Source organism: Orycteropus afer, unplaced genomic scaffold (genome assembly GCF_000298275.1).
Source record: "Orycteropus afer afer isolate SDZICR_OR568_19922 unplaced genomic scaffold, OryAfe1.0 scaffold00136, whole genome shotgun sequence".
Classification (NCBI taxonomy): Eukaryota; Metazoa; Chordata; class Mammalia; order Tubulidentata; family Orycteropodidae; genus Orycteropus; species Orycteropus afer.
This window is the reverse complement of record NW_006921723.1, coordinates 7,437,566-7,458,940: the sequence shown is the minus strand read 5'-3', so window position 1 is coordinate 7,458,940 and position 21,375 is coordinate 7,437,566. Positions and strand designations below refer to the sequence as shown.

At 42.2% G+C, this 21,375-nt stretch overlaps 1 protein-coding gene across 1 annotated transcript in view; it reads left to right on the top strand.

The window, feature by feature from the left end:
• Positions 1 to 21,375, top strand: part of CEP104 (centrosomal protein 104) — a 61,109-nt gene that overhangs the window by 32,030 nt on the left and 7,704 nt on the right. The window contains exons 8-14 of the mRNA XM_007945446.2: positions 674 to 901; positions 6,864 to 7,061; positions 7,743 to 7,910; positions 12,329 to 12,502; positions 14,575 to 14,751; positions 18,557 to 18,763; positions 19,112 to 19,219. Coding sequence (XP_007943637.1) covers positions 674 to 901; positions 6,864 to 7,061; positions 7,743 to 7,910; positions 12,329 to 12,502; positions 14,575 to 14,751; positions 18,557 to 18,763; positions 19,112 to 19,219 — 1,260 coding nt within the window. The remainder of the gene's footprint in view (positions 1 to 673; positions 902 to 6,863; positions 7,062 to 7,742; positions 7,911 to 12,328; positions 12,503 to 14,574; positions 14,752 to 18,556; positions 18,764 to 19,111; positions 19,220 to 21,375) is intronic.

Sequence of the window (21,375 nt, the reverse complement as noted above, 5' to 3'; positions counted from 1 at the left end):
GGAGTGCGTGGAGGGATGGACACAGGGAAGAAGTAACTATGGGGAGGAAGTGGGAGGGGAGGTGTTGGCATTGGGGTAAACTGTCAATGTCATCAGACAACGTGTATGTGAACTGCTGTATGGAAAGTGAATTTGCTCTGTAAACTTTCACCCAAATCACAATAACCAAAAAAAAAAAGTTAAAAAAAATGACAGTAGACATGGTGAGCATTAAGTGAAATTCACTCATGTGCCTAGCACATGAGTGCTGAGCAAATTGGACTTGCTGCAGTTACACTCAGTACCTCATTTTGTGGGCACAGTTAGTGCCAGGTGTGGGCACAGTCACTCTGGAGTCAGCAGCCCAGGTTCTCCCCGCTTCTCAGCCGGCTCAGCTGAGTGTCCCCAGTCCCTGTACTGCTCTACACATGAGGTCGACTGTCTACTCTTCTGGTTCTGTGTCACTTCCATAGTCTGTGGCATCACCACAGAGCAACAACAGAAGGGACTATGATATGACTGTTGAGGGCATCCTTAGTGTAGATTATAACTCTCTCCTAAAGTCTGTCTTCTAACTGGAAACTTTCAATTGCGGGAAGAGTATCTTCCAGCACTACCTGTCTATACTGCTGTTTCTTTGGGGGATGGATGGATCTGGGGTAGCATTGGAATTAAATGACTCTTTTTCCTCCAGATGCGAAGACCCTTTGATTTGCCCCTGCAGCCCCTCGTGCACCCCAGCAGCCCTCGCCGTCGGAGCGTGAAGCCTTCCCTGCCGCAGCAGGAGGAGAGGCCGACAGAGAAGCAGGTGGCAGAGCCGCTGCTGCAGGAGCTGCCCTCCTCGCAGCCTCGCAGCGCCCCTCCTCAGCACCCTGCCGTGGCCCAGGGGCTGCCAGCCCCAGAGCCCCATCCAAAGAGCACTGTGAGTCACACAGGTTCAGATTTGTCTTCACTTTAGTCAACACAAACTTACTTATTTATTTGTTTATTTTTGTAGTTACAACAGTTTTATTTCTTCAGAGTACACTTGGTGTTACAAGGAGCACAATGTTCCCAATTCTTTTTTTTTTTAAGAGCTTGTTTTACATTCAATGTTACATGTACATTTAGTTTCACTCCCCATTCACCATGTCCTACCCCAACCAGTCTCTTCCCCTCCCCACCCCGTAGCACTCCCCCTGTGCCCCTATATTTATGCACTCCTGTTTGTCCTGCATTTCCTCAGTTTGAATGTTGGTCCTCTGGTGCCCTGTGGGCTATTGCTCTAAGGGATGTATTACCATAGAGTATGTGGGTGCATCATCCTGGGTTGAGTGGTCTGCGTGTACATCTTGTTAACTATTGGGCTGAGAGCCCATCCTTGGGGGTGAGTTTTATTCCAGGCACAGAATGTATTCCAGGGCCATAGCATTGGGGGTGTCACCAGATTTTGTCTGACTGGTAATTCTGGTCATTATTGAGTTTTTGGATTTTGTTCTATGTTTTTCCTCCCACTCTATCCAGGATCTCCAGATTTGATCCTTTCCTGAGTGGTTGGCATTGGTAGCCAGGCACCATCTAGTTCTCCTGGTCTCGAGGGCCATCGTGTTCTAGGGCTGATTGTTTCCAAATGCTCTTGTTTTTTTGCACTCTTCTTCACTTCTGACGCTAGGAGACCATTAGCTGCATCTTAGATGGCCGCTTGAAAGCTTTTAAGACCCCAGTCACTACTCACCAATGCAAGATGTGGAACAAGGCTTTTATGTATTTTGTTGTGGCCGTTGAGTCCGGTGCCCCCCAGTACTATGGTCCTGAGATAGTAGATCTATTGGATCTCTCTCCCATAGTGTCTGGTTGTCTGTGAGGGATTACTCTGTTTGTCTTCTATTGTTTCTGTAAGGGTTGCAGGTATTTTGTATCACTGGTGTCTGTGCAAGATTAGCCTCAGCTGAATCTATCCTTGGTCTAGAGTATACTTCTGTTCACCGACCCCTGTCTGATCCTCTCAGGTATTTATGTGTTTATCTGTAGCCTGGTGTTTGGTGTTAATGGCAGTGCGGTATTGTGGACACATTGGTTGGTATTAGCATCTATCATCTGTCTCTTATGTGCACAATTTGGTGTTCTCCCATTTCCTAATGTTATCATGGTGGTCACAGATCCTCTGTATATCCCTCCCCCTACCCACGTCAGTGTGTGGCCCCAACTAGCCCAAAATTAATCTCTCCCCATCCCTCCCCATCCCAGAAACTTACAAAGTGAGTTCCCTTTCCCAAGCAAACCCTTCTTTGTCTTTTTACAGTAATGGGCTCATACAGTACTTGTCTTTCTGAGATTGACTTATTTCATTCAGCATAATGTCCTCTAGGTTCACCCACGTTGCGAGATGATTCGCGTATCTCATTGTTCTTTAATGTGGCATAGTATTCCATTGTGTGGATATACCATAATTTGGTTATCCACTCATCCGTTGATGGACATTTGGGTTGTTTCCATCTCTTTGCTATGGTGAATTGTGCTGCAATGAACATAGGTGTGCGTATGTCTGTTCGTGCGCTATCTCTCACCTCTTTAGGATATATTCCTAGTAATGGAATTGCTGAGTCAAATGGTACTTCTATTTTCAGTTTTTTAAGGAAACACCATACCATTTGCCACAATGGTTGTACCATTTTACAATCCCACCAGCAGTGCACAATAGTTCCAGTCTCTGCAACCTTGCCAACATTCGTTATTTTCTGACCTGTTGGACTTTGCTATTATTGCTGGGGTAAGATGATATCTCGTTGTTTTGATTTGCATCTCTCTAATGATTAATGATCATGAGCAATTTCTCATGTGTTTGTTGGCTGCCTGTATATCTTCTTCAGTGAAGTGTTTGTTCAGGTCTTTTGCCCATTTGTGAATTGGGTTATTGGTCTTTTTGGTGTTGAGGTGTTGAAGTTTTCTATAGATTTTGAAGATAAGCCCTTTATCAGATATGTCATAGGCAAATATTTTCTCCCAATCTGTAAGTTCCCTTTTTACCTTTTTGACAAGTCTTTCGATGTGCATAAGAATTTAATTTTTAAAAGGTCCCAGTCATCTAGCTTCTCTTCTACCTCCTGTGCATTCTGGGTTATGCTTGATAATCTATTTATGCTGTAAATTAGGGCTCCCAGGTTTGCCCCTATTTTATCTTTGACGAATTTTATAGTTTTGGGTTTTACATTTAAGTCTTTGATCCAGCTTGAGTTTGTTTTTGTGTATGGGGTGAGGTATGGGTCTTGTTTCATTTTTATGCAGGTGGATACCCAGTTTTGCCAGCACCATTTGTTAAAGATTCTGTCTCTTCCCCATTTAATGGGTTTTGGACCTTTGTCAAAGATGAGTTGTCCGTAGATGGATGGGTCTATATCTGGACTTTTGATTCTGTTCCATTGGTCTATCTGTCTATCATTGTGCCGATACAATGCTGTTTTGACTACTGTGGCTGTATAGTAGTTCTTAAGATCTGGGAGTGTGAGACCTCCCACTTTGTTTTTCTTCTTGAGAAGTACTCTGCTTATTCAAGGTCTCTTTCCTTTCCATATGAAATTAGTAATTGGTTTTTCCATGTCCTTAAAAAATTTTGTTGGAATCTGGATCGGGATTGTGTTAAATGTGTAAATTGCTTTAGGTAGTATTGACATTTTCACAATATTCAGTTTACCTATCCATGAACAAGGTAGGTTCTTCCATTTATGCAGTGCCCTTGTTGTCTCTTGTAGCAGTGTTTTATAGTTTTCTTTGTATAGGTCTTTGTGTCTCTGGTGAGAGTTATTCCTAGTATTTTATCTTTTTAGTAGCTATACTAAATGGTATTGTTTCCCTTATTTCTTTATCAGAGGACTCTTTGTTGGTATAGAGGAATCCAACTGATTTTTGTATGTTGACCTTGTATCCTGTCACTTTGCTGAACCTCTCTGTTAGTTCCAATAGTTTTTTTATTGAGTTCCTTGGGTTTTCTATGTACAGGATCGTATCATCCACAAATAGAGAGAGTTTTAGTTCCTCTTTACCAATTTGTATGCCTTTTATTTCTCTTTCTTGTCTTATTGCCCTGGCCAGGACTTCTAATGCAATGTTAAAAAGAAGTGGTGATAGAGGGCATCCCTGTCTGGTTTCCATTCATAAGGAGAATGCCTTGAGTCTTTCTCCATTAATAATGATGTTGGCCATTGGCTTTGCATATACACCCTTTATTATGTTGAGGAATTTCCCTTCTATCCCTATTTTGCTGAGAGTTTTGAACAGAAATAGATGGTGGGTTTTATCAAATGCTTTTTCTGCATCAATTGCTATAATCATATGGTTCTTTTCTTTGTTTATGTGGTGGATTACATTGACTGTTTTTCTGATGTTGAACTACCCTTGTAAACCTGGTATGAATCCTACTTGGTCTGGGTGTATTAATTTTTTTATATTGTGTTGGATTCTGTTGGCTAGGATTTTGTTAAAGATTTTTGCATCTATGTTCATGAGGGATATTGGTCTATAGTTTTCCTTTCTAGTGGTGTCTTTCCCTGATTTTGGTATTAGTGTTATGTTTGCTTCATAAAATGAGTTTGGGAATATTCCATCTTTTTCTGTGCTTTGGAATAGCTTGGGTAGCATAGGTATCAACTCTTCCCTGAATATTTGATAAAAATTCCCCAGTGAATCCATCAGGGCCAGGACTTTTCTTTGTGGGAAGTTTTTTTATGACCTGTTTAATTTCGTCTTTTGTTATAGGTCTGTTCAAGTTTTCTATCTCTGAATGTGATAGTTTAGGTAGGTCTTGTGATTCTAGAAACTTGTTCATCTCTTCTAGGTTCTCAAATCTCAACACAAACTTATTGACCGCCTTGTTATGCCAGGTATTACCCCAGTGTGTGGGATACATCCAAGGACCAAACAGCCAAAACCCCTTCCTCATAGAAACTGCATTCTAGGAGAGGGGTATGAGCTCTAGAACAGGAACGTAATACCATAAGCACAGTGACCTGAGTATCTGGGCCGGTGTCCAGAGTCAGAAAAGCCCAGCCTCCTAGCCTGCTTCTCACCGTGTGCTGGCTTGTGACCTTGGACTCTGACTCCATTGTTTGGGGCCTCTATTTTTCTCTCTGAAAAATGTTCAAACAACATCTACCTTCAAAGATTATCTCAAAGAATAAATGAGACAGTATTTGGGTAGCATAGGTATCAACTCTTCCCTGAATATTTGATAAAAATTCCCCAGTGAATCCATCAGGGCCAGGACTTTTCTTTGTGGGAAGTTTTTTTATGACCTGTTTAATTTCGTATGAACAAGCCACAATAGTACTTCAATAAAAAATGGTGTGTATAGCTACTAAACCCATTAGAACTTTGTGTCATAAGTAGCAGGAAACCTGATTTAAACCCCTTGGCATTTGCTGGTATATCCTTAAGAGGTGATATGGTCTTCAGGTTCAGTCTGACTCTGTAGTTCAACAGGGTAATTAGAAACCTGGTTTCTGCCCATCATTTGGCTCCACTTCCTGGTGTCCCTGTCATCATAGGGCTAGTCATTCCCCTGGTTCTCAGCATCACATCTGCACAGCACACCGTCAGGGAGAGGGTGTGTCCTTCTCAATCTTGGCAGGAGTTCTGGAATTTGCCCTGATGAGAACACCCCAGCCACATGCCCACCTGGGACATGATGACAAGGGCTACAGGGTGAAGTGTCTGCTTGTCTAGTTGATGCCTTCCCTAGGGCTTCTGTTTAAGAACATAGCTACATGGCTGTGACTCAGGGCATTTCGAGGAAAGAAGGAAGAATGCTAGTGAGCTGCAGCCAGGTGTCTTCTGTAGCCAGGTGTCTTCTGTAGCCAGAGTCCTAGTGCAGCTGGAGAGGACCATCCATGCCCTGTCTGCTGTTAGTTTTCCTAGTGAACACTTCTGAGGGGTCACTGTAATCTCCATTACACTACTTTTTCTATAACTTACAAAAAAGAAAAAAAAAATGTCAAATGAGATAGCTTAAGTTATTTAAATTACATTTAATACCTCAATTTTAAAATATCTAATTTTTCTTTTTTTGAGCATTTGAGGTCTTTTACAACTCTAAGTCTTAGCACATGAGAGGCTGATTCTCATAGCATGACACACCCTTGGTAGGTGTTCATTTCCTGAAGCAGGCATTGTGAGGTAGAAACAGACAGGGGTAATTGTTCAGACTCAACACGTCAACACCTGAATAATTACCTTTGTTTCAACGTCATGGTCATGCCTGCCTCAAGAAATGAGGCCAGAAGCTCTCTTGCTCCCTGCGTTCACCAGTCACCTCAGCTCTGTGCTCTGTACTCTTTGAAATGTGCGCTCTGTCTCCCTTATAAGACACCAGCCCCGGGAGGGCTGCGACATCCATATTGCTCACTGCCCTATGCAGGACCCCACGAATGGTGCTTGGCATGAGTTAGGCACTCAGTAGATACTTGTTGAAGTGATAAATGAGTGGACTAAACAAGTGCTTCTCTAGAGGTCGGGTGGGCCTGCCACAAAAAGTTCCATGAAAATCCCGTACCTTTGGCTGCTTGAGACTTATTTTTAAGCAATAAACTAAGAGAATATAAGAGACTTTGTCAGGAAAAATAAGGAATAACTTCTGTAGTCCTTCACATTTCAATTGAGCTGAGATTGCTAGTAATAAATTGTAACTGCAGCTTTTTTATTAGGTCTGTAATGAGTTTGGAAAAGAATGGAAACCCTGAGCTCATTTTTTAACTGCATCCTGTTTGTATGAGTCATTATAATCTGTTAGTACTGCTGTTCTCAGCCACAATAAGTAGAGAGCTGTGAGTCTAAGCATGAAGTCACAGCTTGCGATGGTGGGGGGTATCCGTGCTGCACAGTGGTCTACAGGGCTTGCCTTGGCCTCCTTTCAGGTGGAGACGTTGCCCTATGATGAGCGACCCCTCCCAGCCATTCGCAGACAGCAAGGGGAGGCACATATGGAGTATGAAATCAGGGACGCGGACATCAGCGAGTCTCACAAAGGAGGTGTTTCATGGGAACTGGAGCCCTTAACAGAGAAAGCCCTGAGAGAAGCCAGCCCTGCCATCGATGTTCTCGGGGAGACTTTGGTACAATTAAAAAAATAAAAGATATACATAGTACATGTGTGCACATGTAGACATGCTTGTACAAATATGTACTCATATATGCATACACACATGCATATGTGTGTATATATGTGAAAGAGAGAGAAGGAAAAGCACCCTAAGGCTTTGTTTATAACACAGATGTTGATGTTGATTTCACTTTGTCCTCATTGAATTGAAAAATCTTTCATTAATTATTAATTATATGAAATAGCAAAAACATTAGCTAAAGTTTAAGGTTTCGTGAATTAATGTTCATGTAAAACTGGTTGTTTCTTTCTCATGTTCATGGAGCTGGTATTGACAATCAGCTTCTCCCAGGGGACATCAGCTCATTCAGGAAACATGAACCAAAGCCAAACAGAACATGAAATTATCTCTGTAGAGGAATGAGCCCAGTGGACTTTGCCCTTGGTCCCCAGCTTTAAAATATTTTAATACCATAATTCCATATTTTAACACAATCTTAACATTTCCTAATGAAAAAATTATTTCTCTAAGTACAAATATTTATTCTGCAGAGGTCCTGTAAAGATTCTTCTGAATTAAAAAAAAAAAAAAAAAAACAGAAAGAGTTTTCAAGTGTCTAGTAGTGGAGGGTGAGTGTATGATGCAATGAAATGCTGCCTCTCTCAATAAAACAAGATTCCTGTGTTGTGTTAGGTCGCAGGGGCCTACTCCAAGACATGGTCATATCGGGAAGATGCATTGCTTGCTTTATATAAGAAGCTGATGGAAATGCCTATTGGAACACCAAAGGAAGACTTAAAGAACATGCTCAGAGCGTCCATCTTTCTCATTAGAAGAGCCATGAAAGACATAGTGACCTCGGTGAGAGTCCCCAGCTGGCAGGGGCTCCTGTCACTGTGAATGAACTCATGTGGCATGCCAGAGTAGATGGTGAGAGCCTGCACCCCATGGACTCCACTGCTCTGATGTGGTAGGATACCTGCAAGTTAAGGTTCTCTAGCAGGCAGTCCGTCCGACCAATTAAGCACAAGCCAAGAGTCTGTGAATCGGTCTTTACTGGTCCCTCACTGTTGGCTTGAGCAGCATGAGTTTCTTCCATGCTGTTTGATGCCAGGTGCTTGCAGAGCCCTGGTTCACCACCTCTCCTACCTGTTCAGTTCATGTGTTTATTTCTTATGAAACCTTAGGACCATGGGAGTCACTGTGGAATTTTCTTACTTGAAAAGGCCTTCGGAGTGATCATCCCACAATCACATACTTGTCTGCATGTGTGAAGGAGTGTATCCACTTAAGCAGGAATGTCAGGTTTCTGACATCGAGGAACAATGTCAGGGACACAGTGACACAGAGACATAGAAAACACTCTTATCTCTTATACCCATGCCACAGTCTTTAGAAGGCAAGTTTCCACTTGCCATCTTCAGCCCTTCAGAAAGCATGTGATTTCAATACAATGTTCACACTTAACTGTTGTTGTTGTTGTGTTAGGTTGTTAGTCGGCTCTGACTCATAGTTACCCTATGTACAGTTAAATGAAACACTGCCTGGTCCTGTGCCAGCCTCACAATCCTTGTTATACTTGAGCCCATCATTGCAGCCACTGTGTCAGTCGATCTCATTGAGGGACTTCCCCTTTTACTCTGACCCTCCACATTACCAAGCGTGATATCCTTCTCCAGGGAATGGACCCTTCAACAACATGACCAAAGTAGGTGAAACAAAGTCTGGCCATTCTCACTTCCAAAGAGCATTACACCTACACTTCTTACAGGACAGATTTATTAGTTCTTCTGGCAGTCCATGGAACTTTCAACATTCTTTGCCAACACCACAACTGAAAAGTATCAGCTCTTCTTTGGTCTTCCTTGTTCACTGGCCAGCTCTCACATGCATATGAAGTGATTGAAAATACCATTGCTAGGATTAGGCGTACCTTAGTCTTCAAGGAGACATCTTTGCTCTTCAGCAATTTGAAGAGGTGTTTTACAGCAGATTTTCCTAGTGCAATACATCGTCTGATGTCTTGACTACTGCTTCCATTGGTATTAATTGTAGAACCAACTAATATGAAATTTTTGACAACTTTAATCTTTTGTCCATTTACTGTGATGCTGTTTATTGGTCCACTTGTAGGATTTTCATTTTCTTTATGTTGAGATGTAATGCATACTGCAGACTGTATTCTTCACTTCTCATCAGTAAGTGCTTCAAATCATCCTCACTTTCAGCATGCAAAGTTGTGTCATCTGCCATATCGCAGGTTGTTAATGAGTCTTCCTCCAATCCTGATGCCACATTCTTCTTCATGTAGTCCAGCTTCTTGGATTATTTGTTCAGCATACAGATTGAATAAGTATGGGGAAAGGATACAACCCTGACTCACTCCCTTCCTCATTTTAAACTATGCAGTATCCACTTGTTCTGTTCGAATGACATCCTCCTGGTCTATGTATAGGTTCCTGATGAGCACAATCAAGTATTCTGGAATTCCCATTCTTCTCAATGTTATGACCCACACAATTGAATGCTTTTGCATAGTCAATAAAACACAAGTAAACATCTTTCTAGTATTCTTTGCTTTCAGCTAAGATCCATCTGACACCAGCAGTGATACTCCTCATTCCACGTCCTCTTCTGAATCCAGCTTGCATTTCTGGAAGTTCTCTGTCAACATGCTGTGCAACCATTTTTGAATTATCTTTAGCAAGATTTTACTTGTATGTGATATTAATGATATTGTTTGATAATTTCCACATTCTGTCGGATCACCTTTCTTTGGAAAGGGCACAAATATGGATCTCTTCCAATCATTTGACTGGGTAGCTGTCTTCCAAATCTCTCGGCATAGACAAGTGCCTCCAGTGTGGCATCTCTTTGTTGAAACATCTCAGTGGGTATTACATCAATTCCTGGAGCCTTGTTCTTCACCAGTTCCTTCAGCACACCTTTGAATTCTTCCTTCAGTACCATTGGTTCTTGATCATATGCCACCTCCTGAAATAGATGAACATCAACCAATTCTTTTTGGTACAGTGACTCTGTGTATTCCTTCCACCTTCTTTTGATGTTTCCTGCATCATTCAATATTTTATCCATAGAATCTTTCAATATTGCAACTCAAGGCTTGAATTTGTTCTTCACTTCGTTGAGAAATGTTGAGTGTATTCTTCCCTTTTGGTTTTCTAACTCCAGATCTTTGCATATTTCATTATAATAATTGACTTTCTCTCCTCAAGTTGCTCTTTGAAATCCTCTGTTCAGCCCACACCTGTGGCTTCCAGTCAAACAAAAGACAGGCATATGAGTTGAACATTTACCTCAAGTAGATATACTCCTTGGAGAGAACAATCATGGGAGAAAGAAGGGCTGTTTATGCACAGGGAGACAGCTCAGGGGGCAGGAGTGCATGGAAGGATGGACACAGGGAAGAGGTAACTATTGGGAGAAAGTGGGAGGAGAGCCGTGTCATGAGACAAAGTGTATGGAAAGTAAATTTGCTCTGTAAACTTTAACCCAAATCACAATTTTAAAAAAGGAAAGAAAGAAATATTCTTTTCAGCTATTTTGTAAATTCTTCCATTTGCTTTAGCTACTCTCCATTCAAAGGCAAGTCTCAGAGTCTCTTCTGACATACATTTTGGTCTTTTCTTCTTTTCTCATCTTTTTAATGACCTTTTGCTTTCTTCATGGATGATGTTCTTAATGTCATCCCACAATTCCTCTGGTTTTCAGTCATTGGTGTTCAGTGCATCAATCTATTCTTTAGATGGTCTCTAAATTCACGGGGGATATAACCAAGGTCATATTTTGGCTTTGTGGACTTCTTTTAATTGTCTTCAGCTTCAACTTGAACTTGCATATGAGCAGTTGATGTCTATTCCACAGTCAGCTCCTGGCCTTGTTTTGGCTGAAGATATTGCGCTTTTCCATTGCCTCTTGCCACAGATTTAGTCAGTCTTATTCCTGTGTACTCCATCTGGCAAAGTCCAGGTATATAGCCACTGTTTGTGTTGTTGAGAAAGGTATTTGTGATGAATAAGTCATTGGTCTTGCAAAATTCTGTCATGCAATCTCCAGCATCATTTCTATCACTGAGGCCATATTTTCCAACTACTGGTGATTCTTTGTTTCCAACTTTTACATTCCAATCACCAGTGATAATCAGCACATCTTGATTGCATGTTTTGTCAATTTCAGACTGCAGAAGTTGGTAAAAATCTTCCATTTCCTCATCTTTGGCTTTGGTGGTTGGTGCATAAATTTGAATAATAGTATTCAAAATGTTAACTGGTCTTCCTTGTAGGTGTATGGATATTAGCCTATCACTGACAGCACTGTACTTCAGAATAGATCTTAAAACATTCTTTGTAACGATGAATGCTACTCCATTCCTTTTCAATTTTTCATTCCTGGTATAGTAGATCATATGATTGTCTGATTCAAAATGGCAAAAACCAGTCCATTTCTGCTCACTAAAGCCTAGGATGTCATTCTTTATGCATTCCATTTCATTTTTGACAACTTCCAGTTTTCTTAGATTCATACTTCATACATTCCATGTTCTGATTATTAATGGATGTTTGCAGCTGTTTCTTCTAATTTTGAGTTGTGCCACATCAGCAGATGGAGGTCCCAAAAGCTTTACTCCATCCACGTCATAGAGGTCAGATCTACTTTGAGGAGGCACCTCTTCCCAGTTGTATTTTGCCTTCTGACCTGAGGCACTCATCTTCCGGCACTATATCAGACAATGTTTCAGGGCTATTCATAAGTTTTCCAGTAATATATCAGACCATATTTCCCTGCTATTCATAAGCTTTTCCCTGGCCAATTCTTTGAGAAGTGGATGGCCTCTTCCTTCTTCTGAGTGTGTCTTAGTCTGGACGCTCCACTGAAACCTGTCCACCTTGGGTGACCCTGAAGGTATTGGAAATGTCATTGTCATAGCCTCCAGCCTCATAACAACACACAAGCCACCACAGTATGACAAACTGACAGACAAGTGGTGGTCATGCTTAACTACTGCAGTTAAACCTGCAAAAGCCAGAAGCTGTGTAATGTGGAAACCTGCCCAAGAAGGAAAACACACCTATTTTCCACTGAGAGAAAAGTGATAAGATGGCCCTGTCCGAGGCAGAAAACTTGCGAGGCCCAGGAAAACAAGGCAGTCCCACTGAGTTCCAGCTCTCACAGATCTCACTGTACTGGTAAACTTCATGTTTCCTTTTGGTGGAATTCAATCATAGTCGCTTGTCTGTTCTTCTCACTCTTTTTCTTAGGTCTTTCAGGCCTCTTTGAAACTGTTGAAGATGATCATTACGCAGTATATTCCTAAGCATAAACTGAGTAAACTGGAGACAACCCACTGTGTGGAGAGAACCGTCCCCACCCTGCTCACCAGGACCGGGGACTCCTCTGCTCGCCTGCGCATCATAGCTTCCAACTTCATCCAGGTGGGGGCCGCCCCATACAGTCTGAACCATGGGGTGAGAGACAGGTCCCTGCAGATGCTCACCTTTGTTCACACCCGCAGGATTCTGTCTCTGCTCAAGGAGCAATGAGTCCTTCTTAGTCATTCGCTGCCTAACTTTTCTTACCCTCTATGAGACAGATTTTATCTTAGACATGAACTGTGATTGACATATTCAGTTTTGTTTTTCTACTGTTGCTCTTCTTCAGCATTTGCTGATAATTTTGTAAATAAATCAAAATATATGGGACACTAAATCTGAATAGAAAATTTGGGAGGACAGAAATAATAAACAGATAACTAAATCTAAGTATTTCCATCCACTCCAAAGGCATCCTTCCTCTAGGTGGTATTGTGAGTAGTAGTGAGGTAAAAGGGAAGGACTAGGGTTTGGGGCACACAGTTACTGAGTGGTATGAAAATAACACTTTTTGTCTTTAACTGAGGGATTCATTTATTTGAGGAGGTCTTAAGTTAAAGGTCCATGTTTGGGCCTCAGAAAATCTGTACATTTCGTGAAACTTTATATGAAATTTTGTGAGTGTGCACATCTTTCTTAGGAAAGAATCCAAGCTTCTATCTAGTTTCTAAAAGAAATAAGAGAAAATGATAAGTTCCCTCATATACTAAGAACCACTGATCTAATTTAATAAACTTAAAATAAGTCTTGAGGGAAAATAAGTAATACTGAAGTCCTACAGTGTACTCCTTGTTAGCATGCAGCATGATTTAGGATTATTTTGTTAGAGTATGACAAACTCTTTTGGAAAAGAAATTTAGAAGAGGAATATGAACAAATTCCCAAAGGGAGATTACTTGGTCAGGAATTCTTGCTTGTTTAATGGGACCCAGATGGACTCACTTTTTGACTACACATTAATCGCACTGTCATTGGACAGCAGTGGTCAGTCTTCATGTGAGGCATTTGACATGGGAGGAGAAAGCAGTCTTTGTTCACAGGAAGCAGCGAGGACGAGCTGTGCTTTGCTGCAGCCACAAACTCGAGAGAGCTGGGTTTTGAGTCATGTTTTCAGAAGCTAGAGTATTACGAATAAGCTATTTTTATGTAGAGAAATCTTTCCTATGCCCTGCCCTATTTTGGAAGATAAGAGGATGTCATCTCTCAAAAGATGTTGAAAACAAGGATGTTATTATTGCCTCATTTAATAATTTTTAAACCGTTTTTCTGAGTGGTTTGGTAGTGTTAAAACATCCTCTTTACTTGAACTAATCTCTTAGTTATTGCAGGGCTAAAATTATCTTATTGTACTTCAGCATATCAGTTAGCTGACTTTAAAAAATACCCATCTGTGAAAAATATCCATATTGTCATTTAGGAAATTTACTGAAGAATTTCTTCTCTGAAGAATGCTGTCATTCATTTTTCTTTCATCTTTGCACAGAGAGGCACTCACTGGCACAGATAAAAAGTTTATCGTGCTGAGAAAAGCAGACATTATTTTAGGGGGTATGACCTGAAGACTTAAGAAAATTAATTTCTTTGTATATTGCAACGTAAATGCTTAGATCTGTCAACATTTCCTTCTCTATAAGTGGTTATAAAAATGATAAATATCTTAGCCAAAGTAAGACTTGTTCACAGATGTTGGTGTCTGCAGTGGTTCTTGGATGTTTTTGTGGTGACCCCCGGGCACTGTCCACACTGGAGGACCATCCAGTGTCGTGTTCCCAGTCCACATTTATCAACACTCAGTGCCAATGCGGTCGGCAGCACAGCCGTGCCGTAAAGGTCTTCAGAACTTAGGAAAACTCTTAAGAGTGGAAATACTAAAAACAAAAACCATAACTTTCCTCTGACATTTTCTGTAAAGCTTTCATAAATCTCCAGAAGATCGTGGTTTATCTCTTATGCATCACGTTTTCATTTTTAATTGGTTGTTGTGTTTTAAATAGAAATGTGAGCTGATAGATTAATGGTTTTACTGCCACTTGCCTTTATTATTTCCCTATTTACTTTGAGGATCACACTAAATTGTATTAAGTCGCCTCTAGCATCATCCAGTACAAATTAACAAATTATGTTGCCTTTTATAGGAAGTGGCCTTATTTAAGGAAGTTAAGTCTCTCCAAATTATCCCAACTTACTTGGTCCAGCCGTTAAAAGCAAACGCTTCAACTCACCTGGCAATGAGCCAGATGGACCTCCTGGCACGGCTGCTGAGAGACCTGGGCACCGAGGGCTCGGGCTTCACCACTGATAATGTGATGAGGGTAAGCGTGTCTCCTGTGACTCACCACTGTGGTCCTGGCCCTGAAAATGGACCTGGCACCTGCTCAGCGTCTGGTCGGGGTGATGAATGCATGAATGTGAATGGGTGAATGATTCCAGGAAAATAACTGGGGTTCGATTTAACAAATGAATGCGCCTGAAGTCTTTGGCTATTTGTAAATCCATTAGTTGTGACAGGTTGCACACAGATCCTTATAACCCTGGTGATAAAAAAAGTTTTAAAGAGCATTACTTTATCTATAAGAGATAACTGTGGTATAATAGAGAATGTCAATTCTATGTAAGTGTGTTTTTTTTGTGCTTTTGGAAAACTTGAAGGAGCTCAGGTAGCATAGTGATTAAAGCATTTGACTGCTAACCAAAAGGCCAGTGGTTCAAATCTACTACCTGCTCCATGGGAGAAAGATGAGGTTGTTTGCTTCTGTAAAGATTTACAGCCTTGGAAACCTGTGGAATTACTACTCTGTCCTATTGGGTTGCTATGAATTGGGATCAGCTTGATGGCAGTAGGTTTGGGTTTTTGTGGGGGACAGCTTGACGAAACCACGTAAGTTATGGGAGAGAAGTTTTCTTCCTGATTTCAGATGTGTTGAAAGTGTTATTGTGAGTGCTTAGCCTGCCCTGTAGATGAAGGCTCCCAGCCCACTCACCTCTCAGATCTCTGTGTCATTTCTGTCACGTAAGGACAGAGGGAAACAGTTGTGTGGTATTCTAATGCCGTCTCTCGTCTCTGTTGATTCCATGTATCCATATACTCCCACAGACCCAGATTGGACCTGGTATAGTGAAAGTTATGATCTGGAAGGTCAGGATCATATTAGCGTATTTTTATTCATCAGTTTTATTAGTGGGGTGTAGCTTAGACCTATCTGAGTAAGCAGAAAACTGAAATAAATCAGCCTTTCTGAAATGCTCTTACCCGGCTTTCTGAACTCCACAGGTTCCTGGTGTTCTCGGCCCCCAGCCTCAGGCCTCAGTCTCCTTCACTGGTTCTTCTTCATCTTCCTGACTTTTCAATTTGAAGTACCCAGGCCATAGTCTTCTCTTTTCTGTGCAAGCTTCCTCCCTCAGTGATCTCATCCAGTTGCACACCACCTATTTATTCAAGACTCTCACACATACATCTGCACCTGGACCACTGCCCTGAACATCTGACTCACGTCCAGTTGCCTGTTCATCATCTCCATGTGAATGTTAGTAAGGCCCAAACTTAGCATGTCCAAGTCCACCCCTGACCATCCCTTCCAACCTTTTAACCTTCCCCCACTTTGGTTAATAGCAGCTCCATTCTTTAATTTGCTCAGGCCACAAACCTTGAAGTCATCATTGATTCCTCTCTTTGTCTCAAACCATTATCACCAAGTGCTATGGACTTTCCTTAAAATATACTCAGAGTCTGACTGTTCTCCCTCCACTGCGACTGTCCAAGATTCCATACCTGACCCCCTACAGTCTGATCTCAACACAGTCAGAATGCTCTGTTAAACGAGAGATCACATTACTCTGCTCAGCCCTGCCAGCACTCCCCATCTCACTGAGAGAAACTCTCCTCTTGTTTCTCATTACAGACTGCCAGATCTTTCCTGAGTTCATCTCTTTCTTTTGTAAAACTTTCCAGAGTCAACCAAAACACATCAATACCCTGCTTATGTTCAAACATTTTTCCTAGTGCCCCCAGCTCAGTCAGCCCATGGTCTGCCTTCCAACTTATAGTTGGCAGCAGTTATATCAACTCTTACTTCTGCCTAGCATGGATCACCATCTTTCTTACCTCCAAGTTCAGTTTCCTTGTTCCTCGCCACATAACCACCAAGCCTGCCAACATACTTCTTGGTATGGTTGTACCTACTTCAGGATTCCAGTTTAAGTATTTGTTACGGTAAGCTAGGCCTTGCTGCACTGACAAACTAAATCTTCAGTGGCTTAACACATCCAAGTGTGTGCTTTATCTTGTCGTGGTCCAGGATAGGGGCTGCTCTGCTCCGTGCAGTCATCTAGGGACTCAGTTTCCTCCAGCTATGATGCCACCAGCTTTCACCCATGACTTCCAAGGTCACTGAATAGAGAAAAGTGACTAGAGGATTGTGAGTAGAAGTGGCCAAGCCCCCTCCACCCTCATTTCCATTGCCCACAAGGGCCCCAAGCTAACTATAGGAGACTGGAAAGTGTAGTGTAGCTGTGCATCAAGGAAGGAAGGAAACAGGTCTGTTGAGCACATAGTTGTGTTTAGACTGTATCTTTGCTGATGGGACTTATCCAGAAGGGGGGAGAAGTTGAGAAAAGCAAGGCCGAGGGGGGTGACTGCAGGAGCAAAGTCCCAAGTAGGCTAGGGGATTAGGATCCAGTGTGCAAACAGAAAGTTTGGCCCGATTGCAGCAGGGACAGTCGACCTCTTAACAGGAGGATGTTAGCTTGAAACTGAGAAGGGGTAATGTAGGTTTGAGAGGAGATAAGAAAGTATGCAGTGACCACCTGAGGTCTGAGGAGTAGACTGCCCAGGAAGTATAGCAGGTCAGTTCGCTGTACAGTGCTAAGGACCCCTTGACAGCATGACTGTAAGTCTAAAGAGAATCCAGGCACATGACTACTAAGTCTTTAGTCATTCAGCTTTGCCTGGGGAGAGCAAAGGAAGGAGAAAGGGCCTGGGATCTTGAGGGTGGACATGAATGGCAGGAAGGGTTGTAAGCATGGACCACACAGTCCACCTAGACACAGAGGGAGGCGAAGACTTAGGGGGAAGTAATGGATGGGTATTGGGGTGGATGATGGGTGGTAGAGGTGGATGGAAAGTCCCCATGAGTTGAAGAATTGGTGAAGGAGGAGGGGAGTGGTACAAGAAAAAGTGAGCTGAGAAAATGGGCAGTGGTAAAGAGAGAGCCTTAAAGTCAGTCCTTGTAGAGGTGTGCAGTGGTTGGAAATGGCAGGATCTGGGTGAAACTCGAGTGTGTGGCTGAGACCAGGTGAGGACGCTGGATGTGAGAAGGCCAAGACCTGAGGCCAAAGTGCCCAAGCACTGCTGTGGAGATGTCAGATTCACCCAGCACGTTCACGTCTGTCTGTGCTTGGATCAGTGTAGCATAATGGGTTCATGGGCTGGAATACCACAGAGCTGTTAAAATGGATGCAATAGGCCAATATGGGTGAATGTGCAGAGATCTTGAAACCGTATGTTATATAGAAAGAAAGAATAGCTCAAAATGACAAGCATTGTGTACTATTTGCAATTAAAAAAAAAACAACGGTACTTGCATCTACACCTATATACCTGTGTACACTTATGGATGGGTATGTGTTTGTAGTTGATGAGAAAATCTGGGCCTGGCCTCAGTGGAGCCCTGCCTCCAAGGAGAAAAAGAGGATGGTGGTCTGGGGAGACTCCCGGACGCTGGCGTTCTAATCCTCATGCATGAATTCCTAGAGACAGGAAGCCCTGAGACCACCACGGCAGAATCGTAACGCTAGTTAAAGCTGGATGCTGGGTCTGTGGGAGTTCATTTAGTTTACACATCTGAAGGTTACAGAGAGGATATTAACCTATAACTGCCTATAAAAAGGTGATGTGGCAAAAAAGCAAAACACAAATGTTTAGACTTCATGATGTAAACTACGTGTATAAAATGAACTCTGGGAAAAGTTATGTTTATATCACTATCTGGAGTTTGGTGTGTCTTTCCTCTTTATTTTTTGAATGTTCATAATGTACATACATTTCTTTTATGCTGGAAGAAATAACCTTCATTATTTCAAGAATCAATAACAACCAGAACCCCCCGGCTTTATGTTTAGTTTTCAGTGAGTGCCCTGGAGCATAGAGTGTATGAGGTGCGAGAAACAGCGGTTAGAATTATTTTGGACATGTATAAACAGCACCGGGCTTTTGTTCTAGAATACCTTCCTCCAGACGACACCAACATGCGCAGAAACATTCTCTATAAGACAATTTTTGAGGGATTTGCTAAAATAGATGGCAAACCTACAGAGGCTGAAATTAGGGTAAGTTAACTTTCATGAAATTATGATCTAATGATATTTTTAAAAGATATTTTGAACAAGAATATTTCAAGGAGCTACTTCCTGGCTCAGCCCCTATTTGCCCGTGAGGCCGTCCATTTCCCCATCAGGTAAGTAAGAATAGGGGTAGCCATGAGGACATTGCCATTGTATCTCTCAACAGACATTGTTTCACTGCAGCTGGAGAATTTACTTTAACCTTGGTTGTATCATTAGTCTTAATGAATATCATAAAATATAAGAAATATAATTTACATGTTACAGTCTGTCTTCCAGTTTCTAAGACTACCCTGAAAAGCTACTCTAATGGAAAGATACTTTTCTTAACAGGCACAGAAAAAGGCAGCCACGGAAGAAGCAGAAAAACAAAAGAAAGAAGAAATTAAAGTTTTACAAGGACAGTTGGCAGCACTCAAAGAAATCCAGGCTGAAGTCCAGGTTGGAGAGCTTAGCATTCCACTACCTGAGCACTGCTGGTTGAGGTCATGTGACCAGTGATTTCATTATGCGGATGCACAGCATGTCTGATTTACTTTCCGGGGGTTTATACAGATTGGTGTCCATATTTGTTATTGTTTTTTTAAATTAGACTTGGGATCAATAAAAAGAAAACAGCTCATTAGATGGTTTGAATCATCTGTCAGATAATCAGCCATGTTCTGCATCAGTAGGGATTGGAGTGAGAGGAAACCGTTAGAGGCTGATAAAGTGGATAAAAGGGGACAAAGGAAAGGGTTCTCTTCTCCTTCCCTCCGCAGCCCCTACAGAGGTAACGAAGACATGGGAATGGGAAGGTCTGAGTTCAGTGCATTTCAAATAGGAAGATTTCAGGTATCTATTCTGCTTCAGTAGACCCCCTCTCTTAAGCCTGTGGGAGACATCAGAGATGGACAGTGTGAGCAGATGTTGTTTGGGTGAATATAAACATTCCTTCTAAACTGCCTAGTTTCTGTGATTCAAATTGGTTCCCTAACACTAATTTTGTGATGAAGGTCCTGAGTTGAAAGAAGATTTCTTTTGAAAATAAAATAGGACAGAATATATGATAAAATTCCTATTGCAAAAAAGTCAGTTACATTGCAGCTCAATGATGGAACCTCAGGACAGAAATAATGGAAAGGAAAAGGGGCTGATGGGGTTGGGAAAAGAGGGGAAAGGAAGTTGGTGGGGCTCAGGGTAGGTAATCCCTCATGTAATAGCTTGTGATTTACTGGGAGCTTTTACTTCTGTTCATAGCTCACACCAGTGCGCTGAAGCAGGCTGGGCATGTGTTAGCTGTTATTTGTAATGTTATACAAATGAGGAAGCAAATTTAGGAAAGCTCAGTGACTCAGTCAAGGTCACAGAGGTAGCTAGTTGCTAAGCCAAGGCTGGGCCCCAGCGCTGATGCGCAGTCCCTGCCCTCTGCCCTCACAGCCCAGAGGAACCGTGGGGAGTCCTCAGCAGTGCATGGTCTCAGACGTGGTTGGGGTTGTTGAGGCGGGTTGCATCCCCCTAGATAGCACCTCAGGTACATACCTTCACGCAACCTTCACAGGATGCCTGCACCAGCTCCCATGCATGCCGTTACTATTTATCAAGGGCCTGCTGCATGCCGAGCACTGTCTGGGCTCTGGAAGTACAGAGAGGACAAGATGATTCCTGCCTTCATGGAGCTGGTACCCCAGAGAGCAGGCAGCCAGTAAAGGGAAAGCGAAAGACATGTGCCACGTGGGGGTGCTGGGACACAACAAAGGGACTGCACCCTACACCAGGGTGGCAGGAAGGGCCAGGCCTGCTGCTTCAGACACTGTGATTGGTGAACACTGTCACCTGAGAATTACAGAATGCTTTTAAATTGCCTGATTGCTCCAAAGTTTTAAGAAAAACAGTGTAAAGACTTAACAATTAGTTTTGTAAGCTGTTAAAAGCGTAGGTAAGGTAAAATTTTAAACTACACTTCAACATTTTGCGTTCTGTTTACCTTGTGTCCCTGCAAAATATACAAGCCCATCTGTTATCAACAAGGATTTTTTCAATCCCTAGAATCCTGTCATGTTAGATTAGCTTTCTTTTTAAGTATATGATCACGTGAGCTTGATGTAATATCCTAAATCCTTTTCTAATTCTAAAATTGTATTCTTATGTGTGCATTTCATATCCAGTGATGGGTCTGAGAGATATTACTTACTCTCCTGTAAATTCTCCATACATTTAGAGGGCAGTATTTATGTTTGTAATGCATCAGTTTAAATGCTGTATGTAATATGACAACACATACCTGTTTTGACCTTTAAAACTGAAAGCACTGGAGGCCCCTCAGTCCTGGGCAAACAGAGATATTTGGTCACTCAGCAATGTAAGAGTATTGAACTGGCTGTTATCATAGAGGAATAGTTAGAAATCTGACTGGCAGGGGGGAAAATTGATCAACGGTTTCCCAGAGTTTCAGGACGGAGAGAACCTGGGAGGAGAGCTGAGGAGCAGCCCAGGGGTTTAGCAGGAGGAGCTTCACCCGGGGCCAGCTCCCAAGGGCAGCATACCAGGCCGCCAGACTCCACAGCAGTCCAGCCACTGAGACCAAGGAGCCAGGAATGAGCGTCTTCCCTCAGATC